The sequence below is a fragment of the Ipomoea triloba genome, chromosome 6 (genome assembly GCF_003576645.1).
Source record: "Ipomoea triloba cultivar NCNSP0323 chromosome 6, ASM357664v1".
NCBI classification, from domain to species: domain Eukaryota; kingdom Viridiplantae; phylum Streptophyta; class Magnoliopsida; order Solanales; family Convolvulaceae; genus Ipomoea; species Ipomoea triloba.
The window spans coordinates 21,812,426-21,836,920 of NC_044921.1; the positions used below are offsets into that span (position 1 = coordinate 21,812,426).

General features: G+C 34.8%; 3 protein-coding genes across 7 annotated transcripts; all 3 read right to left on the minus strand.

Annotated features, from left to right (window-relative positions):
• Window positions 1-4,573: 4,573 nt before the first annotated feature.
• LOC116022449 (patatin-like protein 7) lies at window positions 4,574-10,084 on the minus strand. The gene is made up of 3 exons (XM_031263171.1): window positions 8,409-10,084; window positions 7,027-7,339; window positions 4,574-5,245 (listed from the first exon to the last, which is right to left on the minus strand). Exons 1-2 carry the CDS (start codon window positions 9,555-9,557, stop codon window positions 7,067-7,069), a joined length of 1,422 nt encoding a protein of 473 aa, XP_031119031.1. The 5' UTR covers window positions 9,558-10,084; the 3' UTR covers window positions 4,574-5,245; window positions 7,027-7,066.
• Window positions 10,085-15,240: 5,156 nt separating this feature from the next.
• LOC116023048 (V-type proton ATPase subunit G 2-like) lies at window positions 15,241-17,845 on the minus strand. Its single transcript, XM_031264000.1, has 4 exons — window positions 17,711-17,845; window positions 16,707-16,821; window positions 16,079-16,179; window positions 15,241-15,804 (listed from the first exon to the last, which is right to left on the minus strand). Exons 2-4 carry the CDS (start codon window positions 16,795-16,797, stop codon window positions 15,661-15,663), a joined length of 336 nt encoding a protein of 111 aa, XP_031119860.1. The 5' UTR covers window positions 16,798-16,821; window positions 17,711-17,845; the 3' UTR covers window positions 15,241-15,660.
• Window positions 17,846-18,351: 506 nt separating this feature from the next.
• On the minus strand, window positions 18,352-24,263 carry LOC116021727. Of its 5 annotated transcripts, none has more exons than XM_031262194.1 (4): window positions 24,158-24,263; window positions 23,939-24,076; window positions 19,270-20,219; window positions 18,352-19,111 (listed from the first exon to the last, which is right to left on the minus strand). In XM_031262194.1, exons 3-4 carry the CDS (start codon window positions 20,209-20,211, stop codon window positions 18,857-18,859), a joined length of 1,197 nt encoding a protein of 398 aa, XP_031118054.1. In that variant the 5' UTR covers window positions 20,212-20,219; window positions 23,939-24,076; window positions 24,158-24,263; the 3' UTR covers window positions 18,352-18,856. The 5 variants fall into 5 exon arrangements, with proteins under 5 accessions (XP_031118054.1, XP_031118055.1, XP_031118052.1 ...); XM_031262195.1 differs by lacking the exons at window positions 23,939-24,076; window positions 24,158-24,263 and adding exons at window positions 22,210-22,337; window positions 22,419-22,524; XM_031262192.1 differs by lacking the exons at window positions 23,939-24,076; window positions 24,158-24,263 and adding exons at window positions 22,200-22,337; window positions 22,419-22,524.
• Between the last annotated feature and the right edge of the window lie 232 nt (window positions 24,264-24,495).

Here is a 24,495-nt window from a genome sequence, read left to right on the forward strand (position 1 = left end):
ACTAGAAAGCTCGTGACTACTATCTCGATGTATGTTTTAGGTGAAACCTGTTGTGTGACCTTAGTCGGGAAAGGACTATAATAAGGTCAACTGTCCGATTCTGGGTTATCCTTGACAAACTCAAACCATGAAGACCAGTAGGCAGCTCCTATGGAGATTCGAATTTGGAACATAATTTTTAAGCTAACGGCTTGGCCAACTCAGTTGGGGTTGATTAAAAGTGTTAACCATTTGTAGAAAAAGAAAAATAAGGGTAAAATTGAGAAGAATTTACAAGTGTATAATAAAGTAAACACAATGTACAAATTATCATTTCCATTGATTATACCCATACAATTTTTTATTTTTGCTATAACCTTATCATCACTAGTATTTATTACTCCGAAATTTTTAAATATAAATGTTATTGATGGCTAATATTATCGAGTGCCAAAATAGCTCATGACCTCCCATATGAGAGAGACACTCCATGCCACTATATTATAACTATATTACAAGGTCATTAATAACTTATTAAGATATATAATCTTTCTAACCGAACTTTTGACATGTCGAATTTTTATATTCTAAATTCTAATGTTTTATACTCCGTAATATTTTTCACACTCGAATTTAAGTAAAACTCTTATTATAAAAAGCGTGTTAGCTCATTACAATACAAGTGGCTATTTATACTAAGTAGTTACAATATCGCCTCTACTGATTCTCAAACTCACCCCTCTATATGAGAGTGTAACCAAGTGTCACTAGACCATAAGTTCTTGGCGTCAATCTTTTATTTTAAATGCCCTAATTTTATGTAAATGATGTGACATGTTGAAAAATGGAAGATGGGTGAAGCAAATTAAGTGGATTTTTGTTGTCCAATGAAGTTAGGTTCTTCAATTCATTTCCTTTTCATATCTTGCTCTAAATTCTAATCAATATTATCTTTTTTTTTTTTTTTTGAAGAGTAACTAATCAATATTATCTAAATGATGTGATATGTTTAAAAGAGGAAGGGAATTGGAATATAATCAGCAAGACGTTGAATGGCCACCAAACTATCCACAAAATCACACAAATCATAATAAAGAAAAACCTATGAATTGAATTGAAGTTAATTGATTCATCATCTCTCTCTTTGTTTTCTTCTATTGACCCTTTTTTAAATGCATTAGGCGCCCCCCATTCAAGGAATGATGCGTCACGTCCAAAATAATAATAATAATTACTCAATATTATGTTTTTTCAAACTTGTTAGGCTCCTAATTTTCTTGAGGATTTACGTCTATATTTTAAATGTTCGTGGTTTGTGTGTATCAAATACTTCTTTTCAAGATCATACCTTTAGCACCAAGTTGTACTTTCATATGAGGTGTTATGGATTCGAGTTTCAGTGAAAGCGGTATATAATGACTCTTTGTAGTTCAGCAGGTTGAGAAAGTAATTATGAACAGATATTGCATTGTAACTCTCAATCTAGAAAGACAGGGAGATATTATTGTCGGAGCAATCTAGAAAGACAACATTGCATGTTCCTCCCTTAGAAAAATTTGTCCCGGTTGCACCCCATGTGGAAGGGGTGGGTTCGAGCGTTAGTGGAGGCGTTGCTGTCTCTTTGTGCTTCAGTAGGTTGAGAAAGTAGTTATGAACGGCAATTTATATCGTGCACCACGGTTTAGTAACACATGTTGTGATGATGTGTTTGTACATTTGAATGTTTAGGAGGATGAGTTCTGTATATTTTGTGTATTCATGTTATTAACACAGGTTGTGATGTGTTTGTGTATTCGAATGTTAGGAGGATGAGTTATGTGTGTGTCAATATTTTGTGTATTCTAGGCAAACGTTCTGTGTATTCTAGATAATGAATTTCCTGGAGTCATTCGCGTCCGCGCCCACTGACATCGAAACGATGTCGTTTCGGACCAGGATCCACAGTGTACTGTGGACCACGATATAACGATTGGTTATGAATAGACTCCCCGAAGTGGGAGGTCATGGTCTCAGTGGAGTTGATATTAACTTGTTGGGCTTCAGTAGGTAAAAACAAAACTTGCAACATACATCTCTCTTGTTCTTTAAATGATTTTGTTCATTTCTCATCTTAGATTAATTAATATATATAATTTGAACCTGAATTTAATTATTTCATCAAAACGAATTCTCAATTAATTCCGCATACAAATTAAAGACTTCATTCTCAGCCAACCTCTTGGCTGGTATGGAAGAACATTATTATATTGTAGGGAATAGGGATTAGGACATTTTGGAGGGGAAGATGATGAAATATGAATGGATTTGGGATTTTTGTGATGAGACTTGCAAGCAGAAGAGGAAAGCAAAATGCAAAGAAATCTACTAAAATTGCAAAAGATGAAACAACACTCCACCTATCTTTCAATCAATTTCTAAGAGAAGCAAATGGAAAAATGAAGAATATATATATTTCATTGGCAAGCAAATTAAATGTCAATGTTATTGAGCTATCTTTTCAACCTATCTCTATGTCTCAGCAAATAAAATATTGAATTAATTTTGCCTGCTCATCTGTCTCTTTCCTTTTTCCTTTTTTCTTTAGCCAATCGAGTGATCGAGTAAGTGGACTATGATTCTCATATTAAAAGGTTACGAGTTTGATTATTGTTAATATTCTCACAGTTGATGAACATGTGCATGGGATCTTTGTAGTGCGATTTAACTCTTTTGTATGGTTTGCGAGCTATTATATAGGAGCAGAATTTACTCCTTGCACACTTTTAAATAGTGGTGGCGAGTTTTCATAGTCATCTAATAAAATAAAATAATACCGTAACAATTATTCGGATATTCTTAACTTTGCATACCACGCCACTGAATTTATGTTCTAATTAATCCTAAACTATTATGTCTATACTTATTGTTGAAAAATTAGCATGGAAAGTGACATGCACGTAGTCATTTTAAGACATTATTTTGAGTGAGATTTACTATTAATTTGAGTAAAGTTAAAGTAGATTTTGGTTCTGTATGAGTGGATGGATTGCATATATTTATACATTTAAAATATATAATGATTGTTCACAGCTCAACTGGTCACAAGGGTGAAGTTTGTGTGCAGTGATCAAAAGGTTTAGCCTTTGTGTTTAGTTGAGTTACGCAGTGAACAAAGGTCTAGCATTTGTATTCAGTTGACTTATCATGATTTACATCCTCCCAGATGTTTTGTCAGGCCGGAGCGTGGAGGCCCTTGAGGTTGAGGATTCAACTTTTTGGAGCAAAAAATAGATAATGATTGAATGATGAATAGATCAACTCTCAAAATATACAATTGGAAAATTGGTGTTGGGTAGGCTTGAAAAAGTCTTTTTATTCTATATTGAAAAGGAATAAGGTTCAAATTGGCCATTGAACGAAACTTGAAAGTGCAATTAGGCCACTGAATGAAAAAAATGTGCAATTAGGCCACTAAACACTCCAAATGCATGCAATTTCACTTGATAGCAGGTTACCTTCCATTTCATAGGTTGTCTGCTTACCTGGATGATGATGTGGCATTTTAAAATATTTTTTAATAATAAATACAAAAATTAAAAATTAAAAATTAATTGAAAATATTAAAAAATTAATATTAAAAAAATTTAAAATAAAATAAAATTTAGCTCTCTTGTATGATTTATGAGCAATTATAGGAGCAAAATTTACTACTTGCACACCCTCGAATAGTGACGGCAAGTTTTCATAGTCATCTAATAAAATAAAATAAAATAATACCATCACAATTATTCGGATATTCTTAACTTTAATTTGCACATAACATTGCATACCATGCCACTAAATTTATGTTCTAATCCTAAACTATTATGTCTATACTTATTGTTGAAAAATTAGCATGAAAAGTGACATGCATGTAGCCATTTTAAGGCATTGTTTTGAGTGAGGTTTTAATATTGGTTAGATTTGAATTTTGTATGTACGTGAGTGGATGGATTGCGTATATTTATACATTTAAAATGGATAATGATTGAATGATGAATTGATCGATTCTCAAAATATACAATTGGAAAATTGAAGTTGATGAGGCTTGAAAAAATCTTTGTTTTATATATTGAAAATAAATATGAATTTAAACTACTATAAATATATTTTCTTATTTTAAAAGCTGTGAAATATGTTGTTAGAAGTGAAGGAGAGGAGGATAATGTCTAGAAAATACAAAGAAACTTTAATTTTCCTAGTGTGGGATTAAAAATAGCAAAACCACCTGAAATTAACCTAAATTACTATTATATGATTAAATATTTTGTCACCTAAATAGTATACCTTCAAATCTTCAATTCAGTTAAAGGGCATTTGATTCAAACATAAGAATCAAAATAAATTATAATAAACCTAATCTTGTCAAAACAAAACAAATAGTGAGATTTGATTAGAATCCTCAAAAGTAAAATACCCTAATTCTTTTACCAAAAGTAAAAGAATCAAGAAAAAATTAATTAATCAATTCCAATTTCAAGATATTAGAAGTGAATAAACAAATGTTTTAATCACTTTTTACTTTGCTTTCCTCCTAAAAAGTGGGTAACCAAATGCCCCCTCAAGACTCAAACAGTAAATCAAATGATAATTTGCCTTTTATTTATCTCAAAGAGTAGATATAGGCAAAAATACACTACTAGTAAAATAAAAATAAAAACACTAAAGTAACCACTTGAGAAGTTCTCATTTACACATTACATTCTCTATCCCATGACACAATCTTCACTAATAAAGGAAAAGAAGAAGAAAAAAACAATGATTACACAAAGAAAACAGGGATTGGGTTTCATCTAGCTTAATGTAATCGAACAGAAAGTGATGTTTCCAGTCGAGTAACGCGTAAGAACCTACCTTTGGGTTCCACTCCTTTTTCTTAATTTATTGGACCGAGAACTGGTATAAGAGACAAGAATAAATGTGGCCACGAAAGGATCGGAGAAAAGATTGGGAAGACAAACAAAAATACTAAGGAAATATAAATATAATTTCCCAACTACCAATTGAATGCATTATCTAATGTTTGAAATGGGAGCACTTCCATTTGCTTTAGCAATGGCCACCACAATGCCGGCAAAGAATCCCACCAAAGATCATTCAGTCCCCACCACCACAACCGCGTTCCCTCTTAGGCCAGGCCTCTTTCAAATCTAAACCCTTAACCCACTATTTTTACCATTATATTCTTCACTTTTGGTTTTTACCCTTTTCTTTTCTCCCATCAGCTCCACTCATTTTTCACCTTCACCTGCACCCACAATTTTAAAAAGTTACAAACCATTAGCTTTGCAAGTTGTTGATGCATGGTGGGGGGTTTGTTGTTGATTGCAGGTAGTAAGTGCATGCATAACAACTGCTGAGTAATTTTATGTTTTTTTCTTTAAATATCAGAGAATATTGAAGTAGGTAACACGTGGAGATATTTAGATGATAGTCTAATATTATATTCAAAGATATATTTTATTTTAACTAAATATTTAAAATGCTAAGGTCTAATAGCACCAAGTTGCACTCTCAGCCTCAGTAAAGGCGGTATTGACTAATGAACAAATACTGCATTGTAATAGAGTCAGTAATACTAAAACTTGTTAAGAGTGAACGTTTTCACATTTCAGAAACATTTCTCAAGGAGAAACTTATGAATTTGATGGCTTGAGGTCCAATGTATAATTTGATGAAGTGAGGAAAATTTGGGTTATCAACAAAAGAAAAATTGAGAGCAACTAAATCACAAGATAGATGCAGATGCAGGACAAGCTTATTCAGAAGACAACGTGGGTGTGCTTTTTAATCAATTAGCCTCAGTCACTCTCCAAATTATTACTTGTTTGTACTGATAATACCAAAACACCTGTGGCCCATTAATCTCAGCACTTTTCACATAAAGTAGCTCCATTATACACTACCAACCCCCTTCCTTTTTTACCATTATTTCTCCTTTCAACTTTAATACCATCTTGGTCTATCCACTACAAAGTATAACCCTAGTAATTTACTATTTTTCACATCAGGAATATATTACTTACTACTCTTTTTTCTTTTCTTTTGCAAACCACGCAGGAGAGATAAATCGTGCTACAAAAACTTTATGTGACAGGTTTGACTGAGAAAAAGCTTGCAAGAATCGAATCTTTAACCTTCCAAGTAATGGAACTATGACTGCAGACCTAATAGGTTTAGGTGGCTAGCTAGATGACAGGGTTTTGGCCATGTAGAAAATACTATAAGATATGCAAATAAAAATAGCCACAAGAACCTAAAACTCAAACAATTGTTGATGGACACAACCTAATGGAAAAAGGAACTCTGCCTAACAGTCAACAACAACATGATGCATCACCAAATACAAAAAGGAGCCTTCTTTTCTCTACAGATTATGGCATACAATATTCCCGGCCTTTTTCTGTTCTAACAAAGTTACTTTAATTGGTAGGAAAGCAAACAGGTTGCTATGATCCATCCTGCAAGGATTCAATAGTTCAACCTTGGATTCCAGAACAGTTGGTTTGAACTCATTAGGAGACAATAATATTTAGACCTAAGATCTTAAACCAGTTGTCATGAACCCACGGGCATAAAATATTCCAATCCCTGGCTCTGACTCGGAAATTACCAGAAGGTCCCCTACAACCTAAGTTCAATCCTTTATATATGATGAAATGACGAAAGCGCCCTTCATTTGACCAAACCCAAAGACATAATAATTGTCGGTAGAACATTATGGCATTACCTGTTTGGACTGAGTTTAATGCAACCACCATGGGCATTAGGTGTTTGGGGACAAAGAAAATGACAAGAAAGAGCCCATGGTGCACAGGAACAAACAGGCATGAAAAGTCTTACCATAATTTTGCAAATGACCTAACAGCATATTACAAAGGGAATATGTTTGGATGTATATCATTATGCTCTGATCATTAGAGTGGTGAGGACCTATCTGATATTGACATTATCAAACCCAGACAAGAGAAGAACGGAAATAAATAAATAATGTTGCTGCACAGATAATCAGAGAGAAATAAAGCTTACCGTATATATTTTTTTTCTTCTTTTCTTGTTATTCTGAACACTATTTGGGAGTTGTTGGTGTAGCCTGCTTGAATGCGACAGTGGGAGCGATTCTGCAACTCCTCCTCTGATGTTCTTGCACCAGTTCTCCAGCAAACCACTCCAGTTTCTCGAAATTGCTCTGCTCGCCAATCCTCTTGCCACCGAAGAGCACAGACTCCACGTTTTTCTGCTTCAGCATTTCATCCGCTATCCCAACGAGCCTTTTCACATTGTTGGGACTCGGGTCAGTGTCTAGGTTCACTCCGCAACTACCAGAGTTAAATCCATTGGCCTGTCATTAGCAGATTTTTGTAGGAAATTGTGGGTTAGAGCATGCATTGATCACTTAAGTGTCAAAAATGGAAATAAAGTTGACTATCTGCTCTGAAACCCAGTTTTCAATTTTTCATCATTCAGCTATCTACCACAAATAGCAAATGGAAAAATAGAACAAACATGTAGGAACCATGTCAACGACTTTCAGCATCAACGCATCATAATACCAACTCGAATCTACAGCAGATGTCCCTTCAATTTTCTTCGCAACCAAACCACTTTTCTGCTCACTAAAGATCCATTATTCAAACTAATTTATCACCATCAACATTCTGTATCTGACACAATAAACAGCCTCATAGCTCATTTCCCTTATCTCCTTAAAACTCTCTGTTTTTCTTTTAATACAAGGGCATAGATAGTAGTGCAAGTAGCCAAGTACATTTTTCCAATCAAAGAAAAAACCGCAACCATATGGGAATAAGCAACAGAGTCTTTTGTAGGGAATATCAGTTTAGGTTAAATGCCAAACCAAAATAGAAAAACAGCATATGGTTCACTCAATTCCAGCTTATTATAGAAAACCACAGCCCCTTCAGATATTCTCTAGGCATTAACATTGGTATGATAAACCTCACTTCTGCTAAACCATGTTGTTCAATGCTATTAAGACATCAGAAAAACAAAACAGCCCTTCCATTCCCAACTTTGAAATGTCAGAACTCATACAATTGACAACAGAAAACAGGATGGATTCAATTCAACTCCAGTCTGTTTACGTCTGACCTCGGTCCAATCTTAGATTCTATCCAGTATTAGTTCAGGAAAAACTTTAAACAAATTAATACCAATTCAACTCTTCTCAAAGAAATTTTTGGCTATTCCAATAGACTATGCCACAACAGTTATTGAATGATGTGTTCTGTCTTAATTAAAATTTAGACGGATAGTAACACTACGTATTTATATCATATATATTATAATCTAGTTCTGATATCAAATTGAAAAAACGTATATATTATAATCTAGTTCTGATATCAAATTGAAAAATGTGTTTTGATGAAAAATCAGGGCGGCGGGAATACCTGAACGCGGACGTAATTGGTGGTCCGTGAGTGGCCGAAAGCCATGGCGACGACGTGGTCGACTAAGTCGGCGGAGCCGTCGCCGGAGATGCGGGCCATAGGTATAGCCCATTGCTTGGCCTTCCAGCCCTTGACTTGTTCATATTCAAAGCTGCCTTCTAAAAGCTGGGCCGTGCCGAGCGAAAGTACCAAAATGTCCTCGACGCCTCTCACGAAAGGGAACTCCTGCTTGTTGTGGAGCACGTGCGTGATCGCCGCCGCCGTCGGGTTGCTCATGGCTAATCCACCGTCCACCGCCACGCACCGGGTCGACCCGTCCACTGACGTCATGCAAACCGGCTCGAACACTCCCGGCTCGGCCGACGTGGCTCGGCAGACCTCCCAGAGCCGGAAGTCGTAGCTCTCCGTCTCCAGCGCGTCGGCTCGGGAGAACAGAAACGGCGCCGTACTGGAGAGGTCGTAGCAGGGGATCAAAACCGGCTTCAACGTGTCCTTCAACGTCAAGCTCCGCCCGGTTTTCTCGTCCGTGAACGCCTCTTTCATCGCCTTCTCCAACCGCGCGGCGGCGGAAACGGTTCCGTCGCTACCGCGGAAAACTCGCCTGAGAAAACCGCCGCTCCCGGAACCTTTGGAAGAAGAAGAATACAGCTTCTTCCCATTCTCAGCCAAAAACCTCCACGTGTCGTCCGCATTGAAAATCGGACGGCTCCTATCCTTCGTCCCAAACAACATCGCCGTGAAAATCCCTCCGACGCCGGAGCCGGCCGCCACGTCAAAATAATCCGCGATCCGCGCCTCCGGATTCCCCGATTTCACCTTCAACGCCTGTTCCAAATACGCCAGCGCTTTCCCGGACAGAATCCCCCGCATTCCGCCGCCGTCAATCGCCAATATACAAATCTTCCCTCTCTGGTTTATGATCGCTTGCACTTCATCGTTCCCGCCAACCTCCGCAACCTCGTTTTTATCATCTCCCTCCACCGCCGGCGCAATAGTTTTCGGAATCCAAAGCTTCTGATCATCGTAACCGAACAAAAACTTACTCTCCAGTATAGAAAAGATCTCGTAACTCAGCTTATCTGTATCTACACTCGGCTCCTCCCCCTCCGTAGTCGAACCTTGAAGAACATTCCGATGAGTCCCCGCCATTTTATCGCCACAATTCAAACAACTTGTAACAAACCTCACCTCCCCTCGCCTAGCCTCATAAACTCAAACAATCTACAGTAGTGTTTTTAGAGCCAGAAATCAAACAAACACCAATTTCTCCATTTCCACAGTGCACACAAGATTTTCGATATATATACACAGAGTATAGAGAGAGAAAAAGAAGTAGAAGACGTCAAGGGAGGAAGGATAAGCGATGGAAGCAAGAAAGGAATTGAAGAAAATGACAAAGGGTGGTAACAACAAATGGCAGAATAGCAGTTGCAGGGCATGTCTGTTATGAAGACGCCATTTGTATTAATTATATAATTTCTCGTAATATATACATATAAACTTCCATGGGCCTCTCTCTTTCTCTTTCTCTTTCTCTTTCTCTTATTCTATCGCCATCTGCAGATGTCTGCGTAGGACACCCAGCCCCACAGGATTAGGGAACTGGAAATTTACAATTTTTTTTACAAATTTTTAGTTCAGAAACACATTATTTGATTCCATAAACACTGGTAAATGTTTTTGGTATTTGATAAACAGGGAATAATAATATTCTGCCCTAATATTCTGCAGATTCATAGTGTTAGTTCCCCAGGTTTTGGGTGTATGATTAGGTGGATTTCTTGTTGTTTTACTTCACACAACACAGGGCCATAAATGCTTTTCCCTTTTAAGAAAAGCAAATAAGATATATTGTTTTGGGAGTTATTTTGTTTTTACTTTTTTTCCAAGTATAATTTGGGAAAAAGAAGAGGCAGATTGTTCAAGTCATCAACTTCTTGCCAATTCAAAGTAAGTGTCTATCTAATTTTAATGACCTAACAAGCATTCATTCTATGTCTATTCATCACATAAAAGGTATGGAAATGCTCATAATATAGATTGAAATGGAGGTATGAATTTGGCCGATGGCCGCCTTACTTGTTATAGGCACTGGGTAGGAACCGTGTTAAGTAACTTAAAATACGTTCATAAACTTTGGTTTGCTAGCAACTACATGATAAAGGGTCTGAAATAGAGGTATAAATTTGGTCGCATTATTATAGGCACGAATCAAAACAATGTTAATTAACTCAAAATAAGTCCGACCTAGCTTTGCTAATAGCTATAGAATGTGGAACTCATAAGTCATAATTAAGGTATGAATTTTGCCGTCTTATTTTATGCACGGGGTAAGAGGGGTGAGAGCCCTTAAATTTAGAAGTTAAACTTACAAAATGTGAAAATGTATTAAAAATTATCCTAACCAATAATAAATTCACATATCATGATTTAAAATGGTAAAAAAAATGTTATAATTAATTTATTTTCTTTCCAAATAACTACGTAATATCTTATAACCCGTGTTCACTTTACTATTTGAAATAATGATGTGTCAATTATTATTGATTGGAATACATGTTCATGGGGTGTTCTATGGATAACTAATCTTATTTATAGAAATTGTTCTTATATAGTTTGTTTTTTTTAGTACTACTTTACAATGCAGTATATGTTCATAACTACTTTCTCAACCTATTGAAGCACAAAGAGTCAATATCGCCTCCACTGAGGCTCGAACTTGTAATGATATATAAAAAGTTTATATAAATGTGATATATACAAAACAATTACAATGTTATAGTGGGAAAAAATTTATATTCTCCTTATTTATGTAAATTTTGTTCACTACTAATACTGATAGGTTTAGTACTTTAGTTGATTTAGAATATAATATTGAAGATGGTCAAATAGTAAAGTAATTGGTATAGGTTACCAGTGTTATAGTGGAGTGTTTATAGTACAATATTTGAGTATAATTTAGCTAAGTAATAGCTTGAAATGCTAAAAATTATATCCTTGTAAAGATGATAAATTACTAAAGTTAACGTGATTCTTGCTACTTATGCAATGACAATTGTAACTGTAATAATTGTTATTCACACTTTTCTTCTCCCAAAACAATTATTATTATTATTATTATTATTATTATTATTATATTCTGTATTACTTTTAATTTGGATTATTTGAACATTTATTGAATTTAAACTTGTATTGAGTATTTAAATTGTTCATGTTTGTTTAACTATATAAATATATACAATATTGACTAATTTATTATTCAATTATTATACATTTTTTAATGTATATAGACTGTATACTGATATTTGTATACAAATTTAAGTTATTTTTTTTGAGCGAACTTTGGCGAGATATGCATGGTTGGATAAATATTGACCCACCAAGTGATATGCGTTGCGGCCCACCTCATGTGGCCACAATCTTTTTGTGGGCTTTAACAAATTTAACCCGTTTTAACAGCTCTATGCTAAATATGGATTACAGAAGATACCACCCCACTCGAGGAATTATCTGAATTACATACACTTGGTGTGATTGAACTGTGATTCATCATTGAGGTACTCATTCAATCAACTATGTCTCATGGACAGTGAATGAGTGAGGGACAATTTTTTTTGAACATTTCAATACAAACAAATATTTGATGTATTGTTAATATATGTGTATCACTTATATATATATATATACTAGGATGCATCAATTATTTTTGGTATAATAGTTAAATAGGTCTTTAAACTTGTACCAAATTAGCAAGCATATTATCTAACTCGAAAAAGCTCAAAATTCACTTGAACTTACAAAGAGTGCAATTGAGTGTTTTTCATAAGTTATTGATGGTTTTATTGGACTTCATTGTTAGTCTGTATTAGACAGACGTATTCATTCAAGTTGTGAACACTCCATTCTACATCTTAATTTTATCTTTATGTGAAAGATAACATGTCGGGTTATACCCATGCACTATACATGAAATGATATGTTTATTTGTTGTTAGAAATTTTAATTTAGATTCAAATTCGGAAGATGCAGTTATCTGATCTAACAATTTTAATTTACAACAAAGATATTTAATTGACCAATCAATCAACGCTTAATATTGCTTTCAACAATAGGGTGGTGATTTGAACCACATTGAAAATTTAAGGAATTATTGAACAAACTTTGACTAATTAGTGGTATTGAAAATTTCTTATGCTCGCAAAAACACACAGGCAGCGGGGGATAACATGAAATTATTTGGAAGGAATATATTTTTGCGTTAAAAAATTAAAAATAAATAAATAAATAAATAACGTGTAGGGTTGAAATGGGACGCAATATATCGTCGGCGAAGGAGGGAAGGGAAGACACAAATAATTGTGGGAGAAGTGGGACCCACACCCCTTGGTCTGGAACACAGCTTCCTACGGTGGACTCTGTTCAACTGTTGATGATGTGGCATCGGCGGGTCCCTCGTGAATAAAAAAAATTGTTAAAAAGGATGATTTTTTGTCTGTTTCTTTCATTTTAGATTGTGATTCGATCTAAACTATTACCATGTGAATCATCGAATCCAATAACAAATCAATCTTAACAACGATTAGATTAATATCTCTTGCCAAAGACTTTGGGGTCGGGTGATATGATGTGACTCTTTTAAATGAAAGGTCATAAATTCGATATCTAACAGGATTAATAGTAGCATCTTTTTTCTTTTTTAGTACAACTAATTCAGTTATATAAATTTGAACATCTGATCTTTTATTTGGGAAAGTCACAGTTATACTATGTAACCACAAAGTCTCTAACTCTGTTCTTTCAATTAATCGCTTTAACAACTTAAAATAAAGAAATTCAATTATAATTCTCAAAATTTTAATTGTTAGACCTGAATTTAATGATATAATATAATTATAATTAGAAAAATGCTTCTTACCTTTATAATTACCACTTCTTATTAGTCACTCCATGTATCAAAAAAAAAAAAAACTTTTTGTAATATATTTGGAATAAAAATTGATATATTAATACTTTTCGCGAAACAATGTATCAAATTTTTTCTCTCATTTTTTTTATTTTATCAATATATTTAATATGCAACCAAATATATTTAACACAACTAAGGTCAAGGGTTCAATCCTTGATATTGGGTATGGAGCATCCTTAAAATCTTCAGGTCAATTGTCTCATTTAAAGAAGTACCTACAATTCAGCAGGGGATTAGTTACTGTGTTCGATAGTGAAAACCTTACATACACCTAAAAAAAGATTTAACACAACAAATATAGCGTTACCAAAAATTTTCTCATGTATATTCTATCAATAGATTTGATATGTAACCAAATATATTTACCACTACATAACAATATTTAAATATATAATACTACATTTTTTCTAGCTCATTTGTACTTTATCAATAGATTTGATATGCAACCAAATATATTTACCATAACAAATCTAGCGATACCAAAACATATGAAACCAAAATTTTCTCAATGTGTATTCTATCAATAGATTTGATATTTAACTAAATATAATTACCACGACAAACAAAACGGTACTGAAATATACGACACTATAATTTAATTTTTTTTAATAGATTTGATTTTTTTTTTCAAGCAATCAATAGATTTGATATGCAACCAAATGTATTTATCACGACAAAACATCATAGCAGTGCAGTCACTTCTAATTTCTAAAGAGTATTGTCAAACGACCTAGAATAGGGCCAATAAGTTGCCAAGTTCATTCAAGTATTTTCATTTCAATGCTGTCCTCTTGCGCATATATATATATATATATATATATATATATATATATATATATAGCATGCTCTCATATGAAAAGTAATGATTGATCTGATTAATCTATCTAAATAAATCAACGGTCGAGGGTTGCTAGATAACAATGAAAAAAGGTGTGTTCTTTTTAAATTTTATAAATATTGTAAACTTGAATGTTTGTAATAATTATAATTGATCACATTTTTTTTTTTACTAAAATCCTCAACCATTGATGAACCTGATGATATGATAAAATCACTATTAAATTTTCAAATGCACCATAATAATTATGGAAATATTATTGTGTTTTCTCATTTTTTTTTTCTTGTTTTTAGCCTTTGATCATTTTAGATTGACGAATGAGATTAGTCCGAAAATTCTCACAAAAAGGTTAATTTTCAAGGGAGCGCAATTATGTGTGTGTGTAAAGTAGTTAAATGAATTAAGTTTGAGGAGAATTATTGGTTTATTGTCGATCAAGATATGATGTTTAGTCAAGTAATATAATGATGATGGCCTTGAGTTGTCACTTGTAATTGTCAATACACTCAATTCATAATTTAATTAGGTGATAGGGTTTGCTAACTTGCTATCTTAAATATTATTTTCCTCTTTGGATGCAAACATGTTGGAGAGCTTCAACAAGAATAAGCAATATACATATTTTAAATCGTGCCTACCTATCAATTCAATAACTTCATAATTGTGACATTCCGTAACTCAAGGGGAGTAGAAGCAATGGTCCATCAATATGAACAATAATTAGAGTAACTAAATGTTGCGTATTTATTATTGAATAAATGTCATAATGAAAACAGGTAGTAAAGGCTCGAAAAGGATGGTTGAGTGAGTTAAACATGATTCTCGTACTAAAAAGTCATGAATTTCATTTTCACCAATACCTTCTCGATCGAGTTCGTCCCTAACATATGGTTCACGAGCTATGGTTAAAATTGGAATGAATTTATAAATGTACAATAAAGTAAGCACAATGAAATCGACAGTTACTATTCAAGAATGTGCATTAGATAAACTCTACTCCTGCGTGATAGCCTACAAACCAAATAGAAAAGGTAAAACACCACTCAAAAGATTCTATATAACGGGCTAAATTGAGAAAATGTTGATAAGAATCAAACTTGTAACCTGGTACGACTGTACGAGAGTCACACTCTATTTGCTCGACCACCCCTTTCTAGCCAACTATTAATATAATGTTTTGAAACCTGCCCACTGTACTACAAGTCTACAACCCTTTTTTTTAAATAATAGTGGGAAGACATTTTTATTGCAGTGATACCATGAGTTGAAGGACAATTAAAGGCTGCCACATAGAACAAGAAGATTTGAATGCTAATTATTGCAGATAATACAATTAACAAATAATAATGGTGTTGGTACTTCACCTAGAAGTGCAAGCATCTTGTACAAATAGTACACTGCCTTCATTCAAACAGGCCCACAGCATCACAGCTCACACATAAGAGATTTTAGTTCTTCACTGTGGTTGCATGCCTCAGCAGCATCTGGGCAACATCATGAGAGATTCTTTTAGTGTCTGCCTTTAGATGCTGAATCTTTGCCTCTGTTTCGTGCTCGAGACGCTTGACGTTAGCGCCTGAGTCGCCAGTGCTCTGGTCATCAACACACATTGACTGAGGTTACTTGCTGAAGAACATTGGCAGTGATTCATAAATGCATGCAGTGGTTGGGATAAAGTTGAGAAAGAAGTAAGGCAAACATGTGTTGGTTGCTTGAGGGTAATAGGATTTACAGAATTTGGGCAGTTTCAAGGATGCCCAAAATTTAAGTTGTGAAGGCTTTTTGGTGTCAGAGATAAGTTTGACCAAGAAATGCAAATTTTTCATACAAATGGATTTTGAAAACCCTTGTTTGTTTTCTATTTACCTTTGAGAGCTTTTTCTGAAATTCAGCTTCCAAGTGAGCGCGTAATGCAGCTATCTCCTTCTCAGCTTCTTCCTTTGCTTGTTTCAACCTAGCCTGTTTAGCTGCAACCAGCAAAATCATGACGAAATGAAATAAATAAATAAAAACAAGAAATAAAAGAAAAGAGCGGGATTAGTCATTCCTTCCTAATCCCAATCTGCAGAATGTAGCATTGCAAAATGGAACGCAGAAACAAGCACACTGCCAGCACATGTTCAGAAGAAAAAGATGTGCATGTCATACTGTTTGGAATACTCATTCAGAAGAAGATATACTCAACTCCATGACCTCCAAAACCAAGTAATTTAATCATAAAATAAAATATACCTTTCTTCTATATTTGTGATTTAGTTTAACTGGGAAAAGAGATAGAGAAAAGGTAGTCTTAGAATTATTACTATTTGACTTTGTCAAATAAAGATATATGAGAAATAAATGGTATTGATTTAGGTTAATTTAAATTCTTGGCAATTCTAAACCAAACAATTCATAGAAAGGATCAATCTTTTGAGTCGGAATAGAAGTGAAACCGTATTCCGAATAAAATCCATAACAGAACTTAAGATCTAATAAAAGTTAGACCACTTACCACTCCTAGCTGCATTGACAACGTGCTGAGCTTCTTGCTCTGCAGATAAAAGAAGTTGAATTCCTCCACTCTGGCCTCTGTTAGATTCCATAATTGTCCAGAAACACCTATGTGGCTGCAATGAAATTTGGGGCACAAGTATATGCTGAGAATCAAGAAAATGACTATAGAACGATGCTTAAGAATGCTGCACATCATAAATTTACCAGTAGGACTAGATAAAACTAGAAAGATACCCATGAAATCATGTCGATTTTGTCAATGACCTTTTGACTGAATACTTCAAATTAAAGGAAAAATCTATTGCCTTGCATGGAAAGAGATAATCCAACAAATGCAAATGGTTGAGCCAACAATCAGTTCTGTATAACTTGTAGTATCAAATGCCAAGATCCTATATCTTTTCGGCTTTCCCCAAACCAGGCAGTGCCATAGATTTATATTTCAAAAACATACACAGAATTGATAGAAACACCAAAACTGAAAATTGCAAAACCAACTAAATTAATATTCAAAATTTGCAACAACTTCATACGGTGTTTAGCATTCCAATATAGTACATTTTGCAACGGACAAAACTTTTAACTCTGAACAGCCAATAATCATCTTTAATCTCAAAACAATCCCAATTGCATATACCACTAATCTGAACATCAAACCGGATCAGAGGTATGCTAGCCATCAATATCATCCATTCACAGTTAACACACAAAAAATAGAAGAACATCAATTTTCTAGATTCAGTACTGCAAAAAATGAATAAATCAATACAATGCTGAACTAATGGCAACGAATTTTCCAAAATGAACGTATCATTATTGAAAGACACTAGATACACAGCATAATATAACGTTTCGGCATAAGCATTTAAGCGGGAAAAAATTAGTTCATATCCGACCACCATCCATCCCAGATCCTATGTATCTAACTCCGCAATCGTGTTCTTCCTACTGGTTTTACACTTTTACGTGTGCACACACAAGAGAGAGGAGAATGAGTTATACCTGCGGAATCGGAGTCGGAGTTTGGCCGGAAAATCGAATCGGCGACGAAGTCTGTCACTCTTATGACTGCTAGATGCTCTGTTCTTTTATTTTTCTTCTTATTTTACTTTTGCTCTGTAGTCCCTACTCTGCAAAGCCCTTTGTACTATTACTCCCTGTAATTTTCGGAATGTTTTAGATTAACCCCTCTGATTTAGAAACATGAATATTTACCCTTGTGAAGACAATCATTGCTTCAATGGATTCAAAAATTGTCTATGTATTTTAGTTACTTCAGCATATCAAAATAAATTATATGAACTATGCAGCTAACGTGCTTGGGATAACTTTCTAAACGGGCTCAACTGAAACTCAATTGAATTAGTCTTACTGTTCTTAAAAGAACTATCCAAATAAGATCTGACTAAAACTCAATTCAATTAGTCTCATTGCGTTAGGGTTGGATACCGGTGCGCTATAAAAAATTGAGAAAACTACACAAATGATATCCGACTAAAACTCGACAGTATTAGTCTCACCGTCCTTAGGATAACTGTCCAAATGGGGCCAACTAAAACTTGATTGAATATATATTACGAATTATATCACTTATGACCAAAAGGATACCAAAAAGTTTGTCATGAATCTGTGCACATGCTACCTAGTAAATGATCTCATTTAATTATCCATACATTCAACAACACAAAATTAAACATCTATAGAACAAGTAATCACAAGATCTATGATGATTGAGAAGCAAAATGAAAAGGTTGTATCTGAAACACTGTCCAAACACAATCTGAAAAGGGAGAGACTACATATGAAAATTTTGTCTGAATGAATCTTTTGCAGCATGATGATTGGTCTGAAACTAGTTGCCATCTTTCTCTTCCAATTCCAGGTAACAAAATAAGTAAATTCCTTCTCCTATGTTCATCTTTCTTGGTCTTATTTTTCTTGACAAACCACACTGCACTTCTCTCATGTTCTGGGTTCTCTTGCCAGAATTGAGAAATTCCGCAATGTGCTTGTCTGGTGTATGCATTATGTTCCTTGTTTGAAGGAAGTCATATGACTTCCAAACCTATAAATTCTTTACATTAGAACCTGCTAAATAGCTTAACATTCATCTATTTTTATCTGGGTGATTCTCTGGAGTTATCTTCTTCAAAGGGTGACTCTGATATCTTCTTGTGTCTCAGTTTGCGGAATTGTAGGTACCTCGTTTTTGTAGAGTTGTTTCCCCATAGGCGATAGAGCCATGCTATTATCCTCATCATTTGTTAACTTGTCATCCTCTGCGTCTGACTCTGCACTTTTCTTCACTCCTACTAAAGGCCCGAGCTTTGTATTATGATCCTTAATAGTAAATGTTAAAGATCTTGCATCCTTAGCAGCAGATAATCGTTCGGGTGACAATGCCTGTTTGGAAGAATAAAGAAGAAATCTTTAAATGTTAAAATGGCATGTGTTATTAAGATGGAACTTCCCATCAATAGGTTGAATCAAGAAGTTCAGAACCATGCAAAAAGAAATTGCAGATGACAGTTTAAAAGAGAACTTTCTGCTAAAGCTCTCACCTTTTCCAGTAGTTCTGCCCTTTCCTTCAAAGCTTCTAAAGATGCTTCCTTGTGGATAAGTTTCAAAACACAGATCAAGTGCGACTGGAGATTCTCTGCGCGGTGTCGGCCTACTGTGTGCTGTGGAATTGTAAACAGACAACCAACTGGATAAAAGGGGCAGTTCACAAGCTTCATTGGACAAACAGTTATGCAATGCCTGTCCATATCGCGTCTCATTATGATATCTGCACATTTCTGCTCACACGGGAGTGTTTTGAAAGGACAGGTCGAGTCGTGCTCTTCTAATTTACCTGCACTATATACAGCATCACAGCCCTCGTTCACACAGTTCACAGTCCTGAAATTGCAAGAGGCAATGTGTTGTTCAAGCTCGTCTTCAGTCTTAAACTTCATATTGCAGTGATATGAGGTCTTGAAGTCGACGTTTCTAAGCAAAGTTTTAGCAACTTCCTCTCTCTGGCTTATCAGCCAAAACCCGTTTAATTCCAGTTCCTCTACAAAATCCTCTATCCTATCTTCCCTCCTATCACTCGAAAGCCACACTGAGACATGGCTAAAAAAATTTCTTTTTGAATGGGCAAAATCATCAATAAAATCAGAGATAATATCAAAAGGGTTAGCAGATACTCCAATATCTGGAGTACATTCTAAGACAATAGACTCAGCCACAAAAGTTTCACTTCTTCGGATAAGATACTCCACCATTTCTTGTCGAATATCAACAGCCACAGCGCCAGGGCTGCTCCACAGGCCACCCATTGTGTTGTCAACACAGGCAGAGGCAAATCCCATAAGGAATTCTTCTGCTATCTTATAAACCATTTCTGCATCAAAAAGGTTACAGTACAACAGTAAACCTTCCTCTTTCACTTTTTCAAGTGTAGCTGGTTTCACTTCACCATCAATCGAAAGGGGCTCCATATTTGAAGATTCTTGCATCAAGTACACTGTACAAAGCCACAAAAATGCACAATCTGAAAACAAAACAGAGGTATGAAATATAAATGAAAGAAATGATTAAAATTTTCGTGCAGAAATTTCAAGAAACATCCATAATGACATTCAAGGATTAAAGAGAACTGTAAGCATTAAAAGTAATAATTCCAGAAAACTTTGATTAGGTTAATTTCATTATGTGGTGCACATAATAATCTATTTGTTTGTCTAAAACCCCTATTATTGAGACATATCCAGATTTCCTCTGTACAAACATAGTAACATCAAACGGGCCTGTGCGTAAGCTTTTCTTTTTCACGTGACAATCTTTAAATGTTAAACGGTTGGAGCATGTCATTCATATGGAGATACTGCCATATGAGCCCTTTATGTTTTCCTCAAATCTTGAGAATTTGGGTGTCAAACCTTTAGCCTTTATCTAAAATAATATGATGACAATAGGTTATGACCCTACTCCAAATATTTCTGCAGTGGTGTCATTTTGCAACTTTAATCATAACTACAGTCTACAAATACTCCATACTATATATGCATGGGAGATTTTATGAAGTTGGGTAGGGTAAATTGACTCCACTCAACTAAAAAGTAGAATAGGTGAATAGCCATCAACATATCACAACTCTTTACATTACTACATCTATGTACAAACATTACAGCAATAAGTGGAGTAGACTGTGGCATTTAGTCACAATTTAGATGAAACTTCTTGTGTAACTTGGTCATGAGTTCTGGTTGTTATATGCTCAAGAAGCAAATATGTAATAGAAAAGAAACCCTAAGTAACATAAGAAATTCAGATTAGATTGTGTGATAAATTATGACTGTGTGATAAAAAGTGAAATCAGCTAAGGTGAAGCACAGGGTAGGGATGGTCATTGTTCTTGAATCCGATGAGGAACCCAATTCCTTGCTCCGACAAGGATCGGGAAGTTGGAAACCAAGACAAATTCAAAAGACGGGGACATGGTACACCCTCCCGGCCTTCCCGACAAGGACCGAGAATGGAGACAATTTTGAGAAATGGGGACGGGGTACACCCTCCCGGCCTCCCCGACAAGGACTGAGAATGGAAACAAATTTGAGAAATGGGGACGGGGTACACCCTCCTAGCCTCCCCGACAAGGACCGAGAATGGAGACAAATTTGAGAAATGGGGACGGGATACACACTCCCCTCCCCCTCCCCGATAGGGCTCAGAATGGAGTCAAATTTGGGGAATGGGGATGGGGTACATCCTCCCCGCCCCGATAAATTTAAATTATATATATATAGACACGTGCGATTCTATTCTTTTAGATCTATTCACTTCGTTGTCATTAATAGCAAATTTGGCCACCATGGTTTGTTATTTTTTAATTAGTGTTGGTGATGAGTAAAAATACAAAGAGAAATAGGAAAGATGGAGAAATGTTATGAAAGAAAGATATGTTTTTTTGTTTGTTTCCTTTCTCTTTTTTTTTTTTTGTATAATATTTATTTATTACTTTAACGTAATCAAGGATTCCTTGTTCTCAAATAATCTCGAAACAGGGGGACAAGGATGAAAAAGGTTTCCTTCCTTGACAGAGGTGAGGAAAGGATTCGAGGACGGATACAAGATATATTCCGCATATTCTCTACCCCGTGTCCATCCCTAAGTCAGGTAAGAAATGTGAGATAAATAGTGACAAATGCTTTATATTCTCTCAAGCAACATTTTTGGATGGGGCAAGGTTTCTAAACTCATGATCATACGGTCAAAAGGATGGGTTCACATCCATCTATGAGCAGAACAACAAACACCTACACTCAAATTTTGATTCTTCGAATTACAAAACCACTAACTCGAATCATACACATTCATAGATCACCAACAAAAAAAAAAAAAAAAAAAAAAACTAAAATGCTTATTTTCGCTATCATTTCAAATTGGCATTGACTTCCCATAGACCACGCTACAGAGCAAAGAGAGAAAGGATCAAATTAATTACCTCTATCTACCTTTGTTGAGACGAGGAGATCTAGCAAACGGATATGCGTTTCTACTGAAATCAATTATGGACGCACGTGAAGAATCACACAATCATGGCCAACTGAACTTTGCTTGATGATCTTATACATACAAGTATCTGCAGAAAGAAGTAAAGAGCTTAAATGCAGATAAAATGGCGGCGGTAATAACGAAGATCAGAAAGCATAAACGCATTTACCTTTGCGATTCGGAAGTTGAAATTTTGTGTCCGTACGAAGGGAATGGGACAGGGCGGCATGATATGGAGCGGGCCGGCGGGGAGTTGGTTTTAACGCTGTTTCCCCTTTTGGAAAATTTGGCAGGGTAAATAAGTAAATTTCACTTCCGTCAGTAAAAAATAAAGATCTTATTCCTATTTCGTAGTAGACCTGTCAGGTTGTCACCTCTTTGACTTGGAATTGAAAATTGCCCTTTTGAAACTAATTTGGCCTTTGTTTTTTAATCAAAAAGTTATTGAGATTTGACAGTTTCACTATTGTTTTTTTTTAATGGTAAACTCATATTAATTCATTGGTTAAATTAAGATACACTAAAAAGAAATAGAAATTTTATTAAAAGGAAATACTTTGTAGAGAAAATTAAAAATATTATTTATGAAATGCTTGTAAAAATGTGAGCATGAATCTATTCTTGGTTAATTAATACAATACTTAAACTAATCATTAAAGCTTAACACTTAGGAGATTTAATTCTTTGCAATTTGAATCATAAATACAAGTAACATCTTCCCTGGACTTTCACAAATAACAGCTCAAGATACTTGTCAAAAATTAAGCTAAGGAGGTAATCTGAAGGGAGTTGTGCTTGGCATGACCCTTGGCTCTATGGCTATATATCTCCCGTTTAGTTTGCGTTCTGGACTTTTTTCAAGATGTGGTTATTTAGCTAATCATAGACGAGGATCGAAGATGTGAGCCCTAGGTTTGATGGTGGAGGTCTCATAGTCAACGCACAAAGTCCTAGCTTCGAGGTCAAGGTTGGAGTCAAAGCATAAAATCTCGATTCTGAGGGAGAGATCAAGACTAAAGTTGAAAACTTGGACTTGAGGTTGTGATCATAGCATCCCCTTTTTATATTTTATTTTTATACTAGTTCCCTAGGCTCAGTCATTTAAGGGCATAGGTAGTCGGATTAGGTCAAAAGTAAGGATAGTCTTTCTCGATCATATCTATCATCAGCAATAAGTAATCTCAATTATTTTTATTGTAGTTTAATTTAATGACATCTTAACAAGTAACTAAAGTTATAAATCACCTCAATCACTTAATATAACCAATATCGCTAAAGTTTTAAATTAAACTAACAGAAATTTTAAATTAAACTAACATAATTAGTCAACAGGGTTAATAGACCTACCGTCAACCAATCCCGCTAAAGTAAATAAACACCATTGAAAATCAATTGTTCACAAACTTGCAAAACCTATAATTATTCTATTTTTCTAATTTAAATTTTTAATGTTGTAATATTATTAACTATTATTATTGTTGTTGTTGTTGATAATAAAAACAAAGCACTTAAAACAACAACAACAACAACAACAACAATATTATTATTATTATCATTATTACTAAATCNAAAAAAAAAAAAAAAAAAAAAAAAAAACTAAAATGCTTATTTTCGCTATCATTTCAAATTGGCATTGACTTCCCATAGACCACGCTACAGAGCAAAGAGAGAAAGGATCAAATTAATTACCTCTATCTACCTTTGTTGAGACGAGGAGATCTAGCAAACGGATATGCGTTTCTACTGAAATCAATTATGGACGCACGTGAAGAATCACACAATCATGGCCAACTGAACTTTGCTTGATGATCTTATACATACAAGTATCTGCAGAAAGAAGTAAAGAGCTTAAATGCAGATAAAATGGCGGCGGTAATAACGAAGATCAGAAAGCATAAACGCATTTACCTTTGCGATTCGGAAGTTGAAATTTTGTGTCCGTACGAAGGGAATGGGACAGGGCGGCATGATATGGAGCGGGCCGGCGGGGAGTTGGTTTTAACGCTGTTTCCCCTTTTGGAAAATTTGGCAGGGTAAATAAGTAAATTTCACTTCCGTCAGTAAAAAATAAAGATCTTATTCCTATTTCGTAGTAGACCTGTCAGGTTGTCACCTCTTTGACTTGGAATTGAAAATTGCCCTTTTGAAACTAATTTGGCCTTTGTTTTTTAATCAAAAAGTTATTGAGATTTGACAGTTTCACTATTGTTTTTTTTTAATGGTAAACTCATATTAATTCATTGGTT